The sequence below is a fragment of the Notechis scutatus genome, chromosome 2 (assembly GCF_049901735.1).
Source record: "Notechis scutatus isolate UNSWTSFEM ecotype Mainland chromosome 2, rNotScu1.2, whole genome shotgun sequence".
NCBI classification, from domain to species: Eukaryota; Metazoa; Chordata; class Lepidosauria; order Squamata; family Elapidae; genus Notechis; species Notechis scutatus.
The window spans coordinates 150,876,283-150,893,700 of NC_142010.1; the positions used below are offsets into that span (position 1 = coordinate 150,876,283).

Consider the following 17,418-nt stretch of genomic DNA (forward strand, 5'->3'; position numbering starts at 1 on the left):
ATTGAATGTTTACAAGATTATAGAGTAAAGTCAGAATTAAAGGGAAAAGAAACACCAGTTGAGGTTTTCAGAGGAACTATCACCTAATCTTCCTTATGTCCCTAACCTAGTGACCTGACTCTGCAAATATCCTCTTTCCCTAATCTGTTCAAATTCAATATTACTGGGGCTGATAGGGAATAGTGAAAAGATAGAATTGCTAACAAAGGGAATAAGAAAATCTTGAAAACCTATCTTTTTCTGTTGCCAGTAGATGGCAGTGAAACTATTTGAGCCAAAGACAAAAGGCTCAATAAATTTGGCATAGCATTCTTTTGAATTACCATTAATGTAACTTTTTTGAATTACTTGTGTGCCATCATGTTGGTATCAACTTTACTGGTTACTGGAAGACAGTATGTTGTTGGTCATTAAGTGAGCATTTCTTGAACAAAGTAATGTACCTATTTAATACAGATATATCTCAATTAGCGCAATAAATGAATCTCACAAAAATGGTTGCATTATTCAAATTTTACAATATTCAAAGTGATATTTCTATGAAAAATAGGGTAATTGGCTCTAGGATGAAACATAAATGTTTACATATTAATGAAACACTGTAAAGGAGGATACATGCAAAGTACATTTGCTATCTCCTATATTCTGCAGGTGCATTAAAAACAAGTTCCTATCACTTCATAATTTGCAGTAAATCAAGTATTGTGCTATTCAAACTCACACTAATTGTAACCTACTGGTATGCTTGAAGCAATGATATCATATGAAATTGTTAAATTTACTTTGAAAGTGACTAAATATGTTTATTTAGGAGAGAAGAAAGGATTATTTAATCAGAATGTGAAGAGGGTGCTTTTATTTCTTTTTTTTTTCTTTTGAAAAAAAGCAAATTGCTAATCCTCCTATAGGTTGCAGAGTTGGATATATGGGTAGGATAATGCAGAAAACAGAATTGTACAACCAGGCATGACTTAAGTGCTATTCTTAAAGCGCTGGGTATTTGCAAAAAATATGGGTGTTGTACCAAAATGAGCTTGTAATCATGAAGCCTCTGGAAGGATGCCTTGTCCTGTATGAGTCCCTGAGCTGTTCTCTTCCTGCGTCATTACCTCTCGCCTTCTCTGTACAACAAGCATGGAAGGTGAAGGAGTTTAATTTGACTTTTGAATATGGGAATTGTGCTTACTGGGTTCAATCTAAGAATGGCTTAAATGGCTTAGGATCAATAAAGGGATTACTTCCACTGTTGCAAACCTGACAATCTGTCAAGGTTTGTAGGAAGAATCCCATGCTGTCAACAGCCCATCTTTCCGGCACGCATAGGAAAAGAGCCTTTTCCTCTGTTGCTGTCAGAAAAAGGAGCACTTCCTTAGGAGTTTCCCATCAGGTTTTTAATTAATTGGATGCGGTACAAATGTTACCGCTAATTTATGTTTTGTGCTGTTTCAATTTTAAGTATTCGTTAGCTGATTTACATTCTTATAAGTAAAAAGGCAAACTATAAAACAGATATATAAATAAAATTGTGCATGTTTCTATTAGTGCCAATCCTATATAATTCTATTCTTGGTTACAGCACAATTTGGAATTAACTGGGGCCAAGGTAGTAATGATAATTAACACAGGGTTGTAATGATCGCTGCTTGGTGTTTCCACAGCCTCTAGTGAGCAGCAGAGTAACTTATTGCATGTGGATAATCTTTTTTCTCCAATGTGGCTTTTCCACCTGGTCTCCCTTTTTATAAGTAATCATGGGTAAAACAGGAGATAAAGTTGGTTATGTTGCCCTCCCTCATTTGTGGGATGGGGATGCTGTCTAACTTGCTGACATCTGCCCCTCATGTCACCAGCAGGAACACAGGTTCGAGAAGGCGCTGAGAGAGAAGAAAGGGTTCATCATAAAACAGATGAAGGAAGATGGGGCCTGCTTGTTCCGGGCTGTGGGTAAGTCCTGCCTGCTGATGGGATCTACCTTAGAGACGTTGGACAGCAGGCAGCACTCAAGCTGAAATGAATCTCTTCCCTCAGTTTTTAAAGTCACATATAGCCTCAGGTCAAATATTTACACTGTGTTAGTTATAGTATTTCAGATCCAGTGTTAAATTTCAGTATTGTAGATTAGATCGTTAACATTTAACATTTGATAACTGGTATTGCAGCTGAGTTTAAAAAATCCAAATGTCCAATACCCTATTGAAAATGGAATCCAATTACTGGCATATTGGAAGTAAGGCGATCATCTTGATTTTTTTGTCTGCCCTGTTGCTGCCACAGTTACACTTTTAACCTCATTGGTTCCTCATTGGGATGGAGTCAAATACTTGGGCAAATTCAGACTTCCAGTATTTTCTCTGAGCGGGAAATGTTAGTAGCTTTTAACTTTTGCTGAGGAAAAACAATCTACGTACACTTTGTTATTTTATTTTATTAGCTAAAACTTTTGGCATTCAATACCTGTTGTTGGTTATCTGATTGATGTTTGTGGAAGAAACTGTTGCCATGTATATACCAGTGATGGAAAATCTCTGTACCACTAGTTATTTTCTTTTCCCCAAAACAGAGAACCTTCTTCAATTGGGAATGCCTCCTGCCTTATAAATCAGGAAATAGGCATGTTGGCAAAGCGGAGTTGTTGCTTAAAGACGCTAAGGCTTTATGGTGTTCTACTCACTGGTGGATAGCCTATGGGATTGCAAACTAGAAACAAAATTTTTGCACTCCGTCCTCCCCACACTCCTGAAGGGGTGGGATGAAAAATTCTGGCCATATTTATATGTTTAAGGAGCAAATAAATGTCAATTGGTCCATTATCTAGATATTTGTATTGCTTTAATACATCCAATTTGGTTGATCTGATATTTATTCTGTACAGTCTTGATATTATCTCAAACTCTGTATGTATGTATGTCCAAAACTCATTATTTATTTTATTCATCAATTTGTCATCCATTTTGCAGTTCAGACAAAATTTAACATCTTAGTTTTCTTCCTTAGCGATCCTCTCACTGATTTTTTTAAAAAAATCTATCAGTATTCTTCTTTATTTGATTAGCTCCAATTCTTAACTCAGAAATTCTACTCTCACTTGTTCACAATCATGCAAGTTTTCCTTGGACAGAATAGTGAAAATCATGTTCATTGTCATTGGCAGGCAGAAACCCTGGTTAATTTTACTCTTGTAACTTCAACTTTATATTGTTCCAGCTCCAGTCACTCTATAGTTTTATAATTCTTATAATGCATTGCCTTTTTGTAAAGCCCTAAATGGTTTCCTGTCTGTATTTCATATAATGGCTGTTCTTTCATCTTCTGTGACTTTCCTCTACATCCTTATCTGCAATATACCTTTGTCCTTTTGAGATAGGGAACATTTGATCTATAACCTGGATGTACCCAGTTGGACTTCCTCTTTCAGCCCCAGTTTGCTATACCTTCTGTATAGCTATGACACCTTAAAAGATTGCAGCTTTTCAAATGTGCTTGTGATTTATTTATTTATTTTTTTGGGGGGGGGCTACGACATGGTGTTACCTGGGTAAGGAAGAGCCAATCTCCCCCCCCTTCATATGCTATGACACTTCCTTTTCTGCAGCACAGTTGTTCTGAATGGATACTTTTTAAAGGCCAAATGTTGAATAATGAAGAAAAGTTTTGCTGGGGAGAAAAGGGGATATAGAGGTCAGAAGGAAGAAAGTATGATTATGAGATAACTCCATTTGCACCATTGATGATATGTGGCTTTGAGTATATTTCCTGCAGAAAAAATTCTGCACTTTGGGTGGAAAAGATTTCTCATCTCTAACCCTGCTTCTGTTGGCAGAGTTTTATTAATTCATTTGTGGAATGTTGTAGTCCTACAATCATGTATGTGTGATGGTATTCTTTTCCAAAGAATTGTTGTAAATTTGATAGGCAAACAAGAAAGAAGAGTGCTTAGGGGGGAAAAAGGAAAAATAAGACTGAGAAGAATGTCTTGATTTCAGTTCCATGGACTTTTGCTTAGTTATAATAAAGTACAGGTAGTTTTTGCTTAACGACAGTAATTGGGACTGGCAACTCGTCAATGAGTGATGCAGTCATAAAAGTGCAAAGTCACATGACTGCACTGACTTACGACAGCAATTGCAGTAGTTATCATTAAGTGAACCCATAATGGGTCATTAGGTGTCACATCACACGATCACTATTTGCGACCATCTTCTGGCTTCCCCATGAACTTTGCTTATCAGAAGGTGGAAGTGAAGGTCGCAAATAGTGATTATATGACGGTGGAGAAAGGCAACAGCCACAATTATGAGGGTTAGTTGTAAGTCTCCTTGTTTGGTGCTGTCGTAATTTTGAACATGGTTCAAAGTTCAAGTAATTGTTACATGAGGGCTTTCTCCTCCATGCTGTATCGAGAGCCCAGGATGGGTTGACCTCCCCCATGCCTGCAGTTTGGAGGGATCGTAAACACGGCAAACTGATAAGAGCTCAAGCCAACTGATCGTGTAGCTGGTTGCTGTGTTTTTCCCTTGCTGACTTCGCTCGGGGCTCTGTATAGCCTAAGGAGCGATTCTTCAATCTTGGAGCCTGTTTTCCTGTAGTCAGCAGCCATCTTGGATTCAAGCCTTCCACCACGAGGTGAGCGGCCATTTTGTAAGCCCGGGGGCCATTTATACCCTAAGGGGCTTAATAGAAAAATTTCTAAACAGCTTCTTTCCAACACAGCCTTTATTTTACAAATGGACCAAGATAAGGCTCTGGCAGAGCTTTCCCCCCCAGTGGAACAGTCTCTTAAGCCCAGTAGGAGAAAAAGACGTAGGCAACGCACCCAATCAGTCCAGAGGGAGGTAGCTGCTAAAATCAGAACTAAGGCTCTAGCCCAGTGGTCCCCAGCCTTTTTTGTACCAGGGACCGGTTTCACGCAGAAACACTTTTTCAAGGACCAGTTAGGGTTTTTTATTTATTTATTTATTATTAATTAATTAATTAATTTTATTATATTTTATTATATATTCCACTCATTGAAAAGCTAGTTATGACTTAATTTAATTATAATCAAAGTTGGATTGGATTTAATAATCATGGTTAATACAGGCATGATATTCCCCTCTGAAAAAAAAATCGGGACCGGCCAAAAGAAGAGTGAAATATGTAGAGAAGTTAATATAGAAGGCTTAGAATGGTAAATAAAATAAGTAATGATATGTAAGATGAGCATGAATATAATTGAAGTCCATGAAGAGAGAGATACCTGGGTCCAAGTTACTTTCCAAAAAGATTTTTTTTATGTTTTGTGTGTTGTGTGTATATGTTTTTTGGGGGGGGAGAATTAGTAAAAACTTGCAGAAATATAGAATGAGAATAATGGTAACTAAGTCAGAAAGAAATAGATGAAATAATAATAATGATATTGAATAAGAGTAAAGAGAAGTAAAGAGAAATTGAATAAGAGGTTTTTGTATGTTATATGGAAATGGTTTAAAACAGAATCATAATTTATCTGACTTGTTAAATTTACAATGAAAAAGGTTTAAACATGTAATGAATAATGATAATTTGTGTGTTTTAAAAATTAATAAAACTTGTTTAAAAAAAAAAAAGAGAGACCCGGCTGCGTACAAGAAATCACACACACACACAACACCAACACTACACACCCTTCCTTTCCAGCCGGTCAGGTATGGATCAGCTCCGGAGCTGGGCAGCCGCTTCCCTGGTGGTGGGGCCGAGGCCGCCGCCCGGGAGCACCCGCTGCTTTCCTCGCCAGGGCCAGGCGGTGGCGTGTTGCCCTGCGCCACGTGACCCCTGCCTGGCAGTGCGCTTCGGCACGAGGCAGCCGGGTTGTCCAAGGATCCCGGCCGGCCAGGCGGGGAAGGCAGCGAGGCCCTGCTGGGCTGGGGTGGAAAACCCACTTGGCAAGGAGCCGGGAAGCCTGCGGGCGGAGGACCAAGCGCTGGGAGGCAGAGATTCTGCCGAGGCCGTCAAACAGAGAGACGGCTGGTCTGTGGCTGCCCAGCTCCCATTTCCTGCCGCTCACCTGAGTGGCCTGTAGCCGCGTGTCGGTGAGGCGATTGAAGAAGAGCTTCGTGAGCCTTGACCAGGTCGCCGGCCGCTTTCAAAGAGGGCGAGGAGTTCGGTGCAGGCTGGGATCGAGGTAATCGGCAGCAGCGTAGCCTCCCTTCACCAGAGCCTCGCAGAACTCCTGGCGTAAGCCTGGCGAATCATGAGCCTCCTTCTTAGGGAGAGCAGCTTCTCCACGGCTACCACGTTTCACTTTTCTCTAGCCACGCACCGCGTGGAGTTGACGTTTTGGTCGAGCGAGGCTAAGGGACAGCGTCAAAAACAGCGCTCGATCCAGCACGTCGGAACAAGATGGCGCCGAAGCAAAGTAGGCGGCCTGGTCCCAAATGACCCACGGACCGGTACCGGTCCGCGGACCGGTGGTTGGGGACCCCTGCTCTAGCCCCTAAGAAGGCAACTCAGGCTGAATTGAGGGCAGAGAAGTGCAGACATGCAGCTCTAGAGAGGCAGTTCAACAGAACTATTCAACAGAAGGGAGTGCAACTACAGCATGTTTCAGGTAATACTCATGGGCCCGAACCAAGCCCTCCCAGGGGAGGAGAAGTTATCTATGAGCCTTTCATCCATCCTGGTCTCCTGAGGCTCTTGCTGTACAGTCAGATCCTCAGGATTTAAGCAGATCTGGGCCTTAACGCTTAGGTGCCCTATTCTCCTCCCCCTCCCTCCAGGCCTCGAACCTCTCCTCAATCTAGGCCTGAAGCCACCTTCACTCCCACAGCAGCGGGCCTTCAGCCTTCTGCCTCTACCTTTGAGCATAGACCAAGGGATATCCAAGAGGTAGTCTCATCAGCCATTAGGCAGGGATTGGCTGAAGGTTTCAAGCAAATTCTTCAACCTCTGGAAAGGGTTCAGGCCCTTCTCCCTTCTCAATCTATAAGTTCCTTGCCTCATCATCCTGATTTACACAGGCCTCAGGACCTCAGGGTCCATTCTTCTCTACCAGATTGGGAGGAGGTTGATGAGGAAGGAAGGCCTTCACCATTTGAACACAGTTACTCCTCTCATTCAGAGTGTGAAGAGGGTGAGATTTTTGACCAAAATCTTTCAGAGGAAGAGGATTCTCGCCCAGAGCAGACATCCTCTGCATTGGTCTTCAAACCTACTCTCTTCAGACCATTACTCAGCAAGGCCTTGGTCACTACCAAGCTGTCGCCAGAGGAAGTGGCTCCCGAGCCACAAGGAAATCCCACTAGCCAAGGGGATTCGCTCTTCTCCAAGCCTGTAGTGCATGCAGAGGTTTTGCCTTCTCCCATTTTGTTCCTGGACATGGTCAAGGAACAGTGCACTTCTCCTTTGGCAGGTCCTCGCCCATCTTCTCTAGATAAGCATTTCTACAACGTTAGCGCAGCTCTAGACAATGCCCTGGCAGTGCCTTCTGTTGACATTCTGGTTCTGGCCTCGTTCTCATCTTCTGGCACTCCCACGGAGCCAGAAGATATCTTGAAACCGGATGATAAACGTTCCGAACAGACCCTCAAGCGCAATCACCAGGCTGCTGCTTGGGCTGTTCGGGCTTCAACAGCAGCATCCTTCTTCACCAGGGCATCCATATGGTGGCTGCGCCAAATCCAGAATAGATTGCCTGCTTCTGACCTTCGGTCTCACCAAGACCTTAATAAGATTATTGCAGCGGCGGAATTCACTGCAGATGCCACTCTCAATTCCGCCAAATTTGTATCCAAGGCCATGGCATCTTCTGTAGCAGATGGCTCTGAAATTGGCAGGCGGAGTCACGCCGAAAATGGAAGCTGGCTTCAGTTCCTTTCGCAGGCGATAAGCTTTTTGGTGATGCTCTGGAACCTTATCTGATCGAAACCAGAGATAAACGTAAAATTCTCTCTTCCTCTGGGAAGAAAGCCGACTATCGCCCTGCTCCTTATTGCCCTCCTGCCTTCCGAGCGGAGACCTCATCTCGCTTCCCCTGCTCTCACAGGCTATGCTCCCAACGCCAAGACCAACGGGCGGAAACATCTGGCAGGCAACAACTTTCTGCTGGTAAACGGCCCTTTCGGGGGGGAGGGGGTCGTTCCTTCCGTCACTCTAAGTAATCCCTCGTTCTCCCCACCCATCGGAGGTCGCCTAGCCTTCTTTGCCTCCAAATGGGAGGAGTCAACGACGGACGCCTGGGTGCTCAGCACTGTTAGGTCAGGGTTACAATTGGACTTCCTAACCCCACCCCCCCAAATTTTTTTTGATCTGTCCTGTGTCTCGGGACATTTCCAGGCAAGCCCTCATGAATCAGGCCATTCAGCACCTTCTTGAAATCAGGGCTATTCAACCAGTTCCCCCGTCTCAACGGGGACATGGGCTTTACTCTCGCCTTTTCATCGTTCCCAAAGCCTCAGGGGGGTGGCGAGCCATCCTGATCTCAAATTTCTCAACCAATTTGTAAAATACAGGCAGTTTAAAATGCAGACTCTGCATTCTATTTTAGAGAGCATTCGGGAGGGCGACCTCCTCTCTTCCATTGATCTCACTGAAGATTACCTCCACATCCCAATTTGGCCTCATCATCGCCATTTTCTCCATTTCTGTTATCAGAATACCCATTACCAGTATTGAGCACTTCTCTTCGGCCTCTCATCGGCTCCAAGGGTCTTCACAAAGGTTCTGGCAGCATTGGTGGCATCTCTGCGTTCTATTCCAGTGAGGATCCAATGCTATTTGGACGACATTTTGATTCTTTCCTCTTCCATCCTTGCGGCCCATCGGGATCTGCAAATTACCCTGTCATGTCTCCAGAGCTACGGATTTTCCAGCAACACCAAAAAGAGCCAGCTCTCTCCTACAACCAAATTGCAACACTTGGGAGCAGTCATCGATACCATGTCGTGCCAGGTTTTCCTGTCCCCAGCTCGTGGAAAGAGCCTTGCAGAGATCAACAGCCAGATCCAGCAACATCAAATTGTCCCGCTGTCGCTGCTGTCCAAACTTCTGGGGAAGATGGTTTCCTGTATTGGCATCGTCCTGTGGGCTTGGCTCCACTCCCGAGCCCTCCAATGGTTCCTGCTTCTCTACCAACGAGTACATCCATCAAGGTCCCACTCCCGCCACAAATCTGGAGATCTCTCAATTGGTGGCATTCCCCATCTATCTGGAGGGGACTCCTGTTCAGGGACCCAGACAGGCTAGTGATAACCACTGATGCCAGCCTCCTGGGTTGGGGTTCCCATATGCAGGGCCAGATAGCTCAGGGCGTTTAGTCCAGATCGAAACAGACCCTTCCCATAAATTGGCTAGAGCTCAGAGCCATTTTTCTGGCTCTCAAGCATTTCAGGCAATCAGTGACTGGCTCTCATGTTCTAGTCCTTACGGACAACATGGACGCAAAGGCTTATGTCAACCAGCAAGGGGGGACGAGGTCCAAAGCCCTCATGAGAGAGGCTCTACGGCTGGGGTTATGGGCAGAGAAACACCTGTTATCGATCTCGGCGGACCACATCTCCGGGGTCGACAACTCCCAGGTCAACTGGCTCAGCAGGAGCCTAGTTGACCAGGCAGAATGGTCGATTCCTCCGTCTCTATTCAGAGATCTTTCCCTCAGATTCGGAACACCGGAGGTGGATCTTTTCTCCACTCCTCAAAACGCCCAAGTCACCAGATTCTTCACCAGGTTTCCTTGCCAGGGAGTGGAGGGGACCAATGCTCTTCGGTGCAGATGGCCCAAGGGTCTCCTCTACGCCTTTCCCCCGCTTCCCATCATTCCGGCAGTAATTCGGAAGAGGTTGGAGGAACGTGCGGAGCTCCTCCTCCTGGCACCCTATTGGCCAAGGAGGCCCTGGTTTGCAGACCTGGTCAACCTATCGGTGGCTTCTCCTTGGAGGATCCCTGCCCATCTAATCTCCCTTCACCAGGGGGCCCTACTCCACCCAGAGCCCCAGTGGTTCAAGCTGACCGTGTGGCACTTGAGCGGCAGCGGCTAGAGGAGGCTGATCTTCCAAAAGGGTTCATCCTCACTATCCTGGCTTCTCGCAAACCTTCTACAAGGTGCATCTATGATGCCACCTGGAAGGCTTTTTCCCGATGGTGCCTCAGGGAGGGTCTTTCTCCTGCTTCAGCCCAGTTGGCAGAAGTTCTTAGCTTCCTTCAGCATGGGCTGGAGAAAGGTTTGGCCCCCAACACCTTACACAGGCAGGTTGTAGCCCTCTCCTCAGTCCTTTCATGGGGTTCGCTTCCTTCCTTATCCCATCACACTTTAGTCAGGAGGTTTTTGAAAGGGGCTTCCAACCTGCACCCTCCGGTGGTTCACAGGTATCCTTCCTGGGACCTTCATTTGGTCCTTAACGCCCTTACAAAGCCCCCCTTTGAACCCCTTAGAACAGTGTCTGTCCGTTTCCTGACTCTGAAGGTAGTGTTCCTTGTTGCCATCACTTCTGCCAGGAGGGTTTCCGAGCTTGCTGCTCTTTCCATCAGACAGGACCTTTGCTCCTTTCACGATGATAGGGTTGTTCTTCGTCTGGACTCCTCATTTATTCCGAAGGTTAACACCTGGTTTCACAGGTCCCAGGACATTGTTTTGCCTGACTTCTGTCCTCTCCCGCACCATGACTTAGAGCGGCAGTGGCACACGCTAGATGTAAGAAGGGCTCTTAGAATATACATTAAGCGCACTTCCTCCTTCAGGAAGTCGGAAGCCATGTTTGTTTCCTTTTTCCCTTCTCACTTGGGGCACAAGGCCTCTTCTCCTACTATTAGCAGGTGGGTCAGGTCTTGCATTGAGGAGTTTCTTAACCTCTTTTCTTCATCAAATGGCAGCCATGTGATAAAGATCAATGGTGTTTTACTACTGGGAGACCTTTGGACAAGGGAATAGTAGAGATGGATAAGTGATGGAAAAGAAGTGCTGAGAGAAAATCAGGAGTTTTGAAAGTTAGGAAAAGAACTTTGTGCAAGGTTAGGGACTGGCTGAGAAGTCAGAAAAGGGCTTAGGAAAGGCATAGGATCAAAATGATGAGACAAGTAATTGCCATTAGCAGCTGAGTATTGAGTGGATTTGATGGTGATTCAGTAAAAAGGGCTAGAATTCTCCAGGCAAAAGGTGTCCAGATCTGACAAAACATTTTGCTGGATGGAGAAGGGGCTCACCTTATTTTTATAATGGGTTTGCTGTGTTCATTTAACAACCACCCCAAAAAAAGTAAAATCAAATTGGTCACCTGATGATCTACTTTATGACTATCACAACTTATGAATGGAATTTCCAGGTTTAATTAGTTATAAGTCGAGAACTACCTGTGCAGTAGGGTAGATGCAGACATGGATAAGATTTTAAAAATCAGATAGAAAAAGGAGAATGACAATTCTAAATATGAACAGACAGCAGTATCACAGCTAGTTATGGCAACGAGATTAAATAGAAGGCAGATCACCTGGGGTAGAAAAGTAGGTGTGGGTGTTTGTATCAGGAATGCTGAAAGCCATGGGTAACAATAAGAGTGTCCAGGGACAAGCAGAGAGGATAGACATAAAAGCACACCAAGGGCAGAACCCAGAAGCAGCCCGAGTATAGTTGCTCTCCACAGACCTTTCAAGACAGCTTCTGTTCTAAAACGAGTCTGAAGTGAAAATGAAAAAAATAATGTGCTGAGTTTTTGTTTCATTTGACCATTTGTTCAAATATTTTGCTCAGAGAGGGATCAGTCTATACAAAATGCAATCTTTTGGATCTAGGTTAGACTTTGTTTTTCAAAAGCTTGATTACTGTCTCTTTTAAATTGGCTCTTGGACCAAGCTGTACATCAGGGGTGTCAAACTCAAGCCCACGATATGATGAGATTTAGCCCACAGAGCTGCCCTGGAAAAGCAAAGTCTCGGCCCATGGTTCCTTGGTCCTGGCCCAGCCTTGCCAGGCGCTAATCTAAAACCGGTGGAAATCCAGGCCGGAATGCAGTCAGCTTTAGAGATCCACGAAGCCACCCTGGAGCCAACGAGGGGCTGCCCCTACCCCATCCCCTGGGTATGTGCTGGAGACAATGGATCACACACACCCCCAAGCCCCACCTGGGCTGTCACAGACACTCCCCAACGCGAGTGACATTGAGCTGGGCACACCCATCCCAACCACGCCCATCCAGTTGACTGCGACCACCAGCCACGCCCACCCGACCCCTCAAGGTCAACCACAACCCTGATGTGGCCCTCAGTGAAATCGAGTTTGACACCCCTGCTGTACGTGGTCTCTCTAGAGAGCGATATAAACTGAAAATGACCAAAAATTTGATATTCAGTGATTGACTAGCCAAAATACCATGTTCTCATCCTCAAACTTCAAATACCGTAATTGAAACTCATCCCATACCGGTGATCCAGTCAGTGTTTAACCAGTTGTTTACAACATTGTGAAATGGTTCTTGAAACTACATTCTTGGAATTCTCATGTGGCTCTAAATTTTTGTAGAAATCTGAAATTTCATTTAGTGTTACTTTTAAGTGAGAAAGCACCCCTTTCTGTTTCTCTTTTCTTCACCACCTAGCTACATTTACCGGAAAGACTAGTGACCTGGTCGCTTTTACGAGAAACATGCTAGAAATTTCCTGCTAGCTAGTGGTAATGAGAATACTGACCACTTGTTACTCATGCATTGAATTTTCTGAGTAAAACCTCATTTCTACTTTAAAATGTTTGGTCTGTGCAGAGCCCCATATAGAACTTAGTGTTAGATAAAACAATTCTCCTTTTCTTATATAGCATAATCACTGGTAATTTTTAATATGATACATTAATACAGCAGGTAACATATGAAGCAGTGAAATTTGAATCGTTTCAACAAAGCCAAAAAAAGAGGCTTATCTGAGATTAAGTGGATATAGCCCTGCAATAATGAGTGTGGATTCAAATTGCAACATAGTCATGCAATTGTCATGCATCTGGACAAACTAACTAGCAATTAGCCTCTATTGCTCCATCAGTAAATAGATTCAATTTAGTTGCTGTTATTACTCATTGGCTGCATTCATCACTGAATTAGAGAATAAGCTACTTTCAATCTGTTTGCTATCATTTTGCTTTTCTTTGTTTTCATGTATGGATATTCACTGTGGGAAACGTATCAATTGATATGTTGTCTGAATTTGGAATGTGGGCTAAATACAGCTAGAGGAAGAATGCTTTATTTGTGAACAATTATTATTTAAGGCCAACAATCCTTGCTAGTGACAGGATGCTGAATTTTGAAAGTTTGTATGCAAGCTATGCCTGAATTCAGAACTCTTCCTCTGGAATTCCAGATTAGCCTTTTACAAGTTAATGTTCCCCAAATGTATTGTGCCTGCAATTTGTAGAACATTTATAAACCCATGCTGGCTGGGAATTGCAATAACATTATATTCAGAGTACAGCAGCTTGAGGAAGACAGCTCCAGATGATTCATACAAGTAAGCCAGTTGCTTTTTGTTGCAATCTAAAGAATCAAAGGGCATATATGAAGGCCTCCTGCAACAAAAGTGGTGCCAATCAAGCTGTCTCTTACATCATTATTCTTGCCTGAGTAGAATTGGATAATACTTCTAGGTAGTTAGAACCTACAAAACCTGACACACACCAAACTCCACATGATAAATACTGTGCTAGTACCATCGATGAATAAAGATTCTTCCTTGTTGTGAAGTCTAAAGAGAGCTAGTATCATTACTTAACTGGGTAATCAATTCAGGCTTGAGATGTTCAAATGTCAGTTACAGTCTAGCATTATAGTTTGGCTGATAGGTTTGGAAAGCTTGTAAAACAGTTGTGTTTAAAGTGCTGAATGGGTGCTTCCTGTAGAAAGTTCACTAACAATAATATCCTGTTCCATATGGAAAAATTTATAGTTGTTCCATTTACTTCCCTTTTTTATTTTTGAAATGGTGACAGATAGCTTTAAGTGCTCCTTTTTGTTTCTGAATGTCTACCTGCCTTTCTAAACCCCTCTTCATAAGTGGTTTTGTCCTACAGGCCTTTTTTTTCAGGAAACCACAAAGCAGCAGTAAATCTCCATCATGGGACCCAAAGAGCTACATTTTCAGGCACTTGCACATTAAATCATACAAAATGTAGTACATGTTGAGAAGCCTGCTACATTACAGGTTGAAGTACAACTTTTCAAGCATTCCTTTCTGCACCCTATAGTAACTTACTATTTTTTCCTTTTAATTATCTTAAACGAGATAATTTTCATCTTGTCTTTTTACCAGCTATTCTCCTATTTTGTTTAACTAATTGAGTTTCTGGGAGAATTGACATGCCTTCTATAATTAATTTTATTCAACAATTAAACTTTTGGTTCTACTAACTCACTTTCTTTCCTTGGAGATGTCATAAAGTAGTTTCTTCAGCAGACTTGAATCACTCCTCACAATGGCCTTCTACAGTGTCTTGCTGCTTATAGTCCAACTATTGATAAACTTTCTACTTTGTATTACTGAGTATTTATCAGCAACTCTGCCAGCATGGGATTTAATCTCAGAAGGAAGATTTGGTACAAACCTCCCTTGATTGGTATTCTTCTGGACTCTGTATAATATAGATGATATCAGGAATCTGTCAGGATAAATGTCTGTGGAGATTCTGTGATCCAGGTTATGGTTGTCCCAAAGGTGCTTTTTCAAGAGGCAACAGGACTTCCTTGTTTTTCTTTAAAGATGTTTTACTTCTCTACCAAGAAGCTTCTTCAGCTCTGACTGGACGGAGGCAGTGGTGGGCTGCAACCGGTTTAACCACTGGTTTGGTGAGCACGCGCAGCGTTCAAAAACCACCCCTTTTAAGCTTGAAACTTACCTTCTATGTTAGCGCTGCTGAGTAAAACAGCTGAGGTGTGGCAATCCGCTGCGCCACACAAATCAGCTGCCTAAAAACCAGGGAAATATAGGACAGGAGAGGGCAGGGGTGGGTGGGTGGGGCCCAGAGATGGTATTCAGCAGGTTCTGAGCAGTTCTGAAGAACCGATAGCAGTTGAGTAGTTCGAAGAACTGGCAAATACCACCTCTGACTGGCCCCGCCCCCATCTATTCTCCGCCTCCTGAGTCCCAGCTGATCATTGGCTGGGTCTTCTTTGGTTGCCCTGCACAGGAGAACGGAGCTGGAAAGCAGGTTAGTGGGGTGGGGAGGGAATGGGGAATTTAGAGTATCCTTCTCCTGCCACGCCCACCAAGCCACGCCCACCAAGCCACGCCCACAGAACTGGTAGTAAAAAATTTTTTGAATCCTACCACTGGTGGGGCCAACTGCTCACCAGAACTACCAGTTTGCTAGAACTGGTCCAAACCAGTAGCAGCCCATTACAGGACAGAAGGGAATGGAACTTCCATTCCCCACCATCCAGTCAGAGCTGAAGAAGCTTCTTGGAGGAGAAGCAAAACATCTTCAAAGAAAAACAAGCCTGGTTGCCTCTTGTAAAGCACCTTTGGGACTACTAGGATAAATGAAAGAACATTCTTCAGCTGTCTTGAGGTCACTCACATTGCAGTCACTTCATGGCCACGCTGCTTCCAAATAGCACCTCAGATTTCAGTTAATTACATATGCTAGAGTAGATCACTGGTCCATTCAGACTCAATCCTTTTATGATTAGTCAACCTATAATTGCTAGAAAAGCCTAAGTACAGCAAAGCGTATCATTACATCCTGGCCTTCTACTCCATATTCTTTTCAGATTCAACCACCAAATTATGTCTCCCTCTACTGAGGCTACTCAGCATCAGAGCAGGATTAAAAAACGTTATCCAATACTAGAACTGTTACCTTGTTTCAGCCACTCTCTGTGATACCATTTGCATCTCAAACAAAGACCATCCTTTTTTTAAATAGAAAGAGCATATTGTTCTGTTGCTTCTTGATAGATGTTGGCACTGTCTATACCCAGTCTTTGATTTGATCATGACATTTCTCATATGGATTATTAGAAGACTGCCTAGCTTACTTTCAAGTTATAATTAATGATCTTTGGATCTGGTCAGTTATCTTGCATGGATTTCGTAACAAATTCCAGAGTAATCCCACATCAGATTGTCCTCTTGCTTCTCAGGCATTCCAAGGATTACTTCTGGAAGTTTCCCTTTTACAAAGAAGCAACTGAGAGCATTTCTGAAGGAGTGTTCTATGGGGTTTCCCCCCCCTAAATATTTTACTATAACTAAAAAGAATGGGCTGAGATCCATATCGGATTTTTCCCGTCTTAATTTTTCAGATGCTCTCATTTTGTGATGATATGAAATGAAATTATTTCCATTAGTCCCTTCTTGCAGAAGAGAATGTGGCTCACATTTATGGATTTGCAAGATGCATTACTTTTACATGTCCTTAATAAACAACCCTCACTTCTTCCTTTAGATGCATTCACCAGTTTCATTTCTTATCATTTAGATAGATGCTCTGTGACGCCAAGAATTTTTTCTACATGCAGAGCAATTTCATTTCATTTTCTCTTCTCCAACTATCATTATGTAGATGATACAGGTGGTCCTTGGATTACAACCACTCATTCAGTAACTATTCAAAGTTGCAGCAGTGCTGAACAAGGGGACCTGTGACCGGTTCTCAAAGTTGCAGCCATCAAAGCATCCCCACAGTTACGTGATTCCAATGCAGAGCAGTTGGCTACTGGCTTGCCATTATGTCTGCACTGTCCTGAAATCATGTGACCACCATTTGCAACTTTCCATGCTGGCGTCCTAGAAACAGATCCCACGGGAAAGCTGGCAGGGGGTCGCAAAATCTCCTCCTGCCACTTATTCTCCTGAGGAGCCCTCAGGCGGCATGTGGATCTCATACTCCATAGCATCTGCCTGTACTCTGTAGTGCCAACCTGTGGCACCCACCTGTCCATACTCTGTAGCAACGGTCGCCAACCAGTGGGCCGCAAGAAAATTTTGCTGGGCCGCAGAGAAATCTCACCCCCAGAGCACCCCCCAAAAGCAATTAATCCAGGCTACGCAGAAACACAAGGCTGCGCCACCCACATGGCCTGTGGGAACCCTCCCCGCCCACTCACTCCTTACCTGGCAAACTTGCCTGCTAAATTGCTATTTTTCCTTTTTCTGACCATCAGCTGTTCTGCTGGGCCGGGAAATTTAGATTAGCTAGAAAGCAGGAAATGGGTGGATTTCTTGCTTTCTAGCTAATCTTTAGATCTTCGGCTCTGCTTTTAAGCACAGCTGAACCTCCTTTAGGACTGAAGATTCTATTCAGTGCAGACTCACGGCAAGCAAATTTTATGTGACAGGCTGAGCTAGCCGATGGCAGATAGATAGATCACTGAATGATTCTGTGAGCAACTCAATCTGCCTGCCTGCTCTGCCTGATTTTGGGTAAAAGTTGCTCTTTTTTAAATAAAAAATTCAATATTTATATAAATATAATATTTACATACAAGCCAT

The 17,418-nt window shown here is 43.7% G+C and overlaps 1 protein-coding gene across 4 annotated transcripts in view; it reads left to right on the forward strand.

Moving 5' to 3' along the window:
* OTUD5 (OTU deubiquitinase 5) overlaps positions 1-17,418 on the forward strand; it is a 63,916-nt gene that overhangs the window by 8,384 nt on the left and 38,114 nt on the right. For 2 of the 4 annotated variants that reach the window (XM_087956748.1, XM_026676317.2), the window contains exon 2: positions 1,851-1,944. In XM_087956748.1, the coding sequence (XP_087812874.1) occupies positions 1,851-1,944 (94 nt within the window). The remainder of the gene's footprint in view (positions 1-1,850; positions 1,945-17,418) is intronic. The other 2 variants (XM_087956747.1, XM_026676318.2) reach the window with 1 other exon arrangement.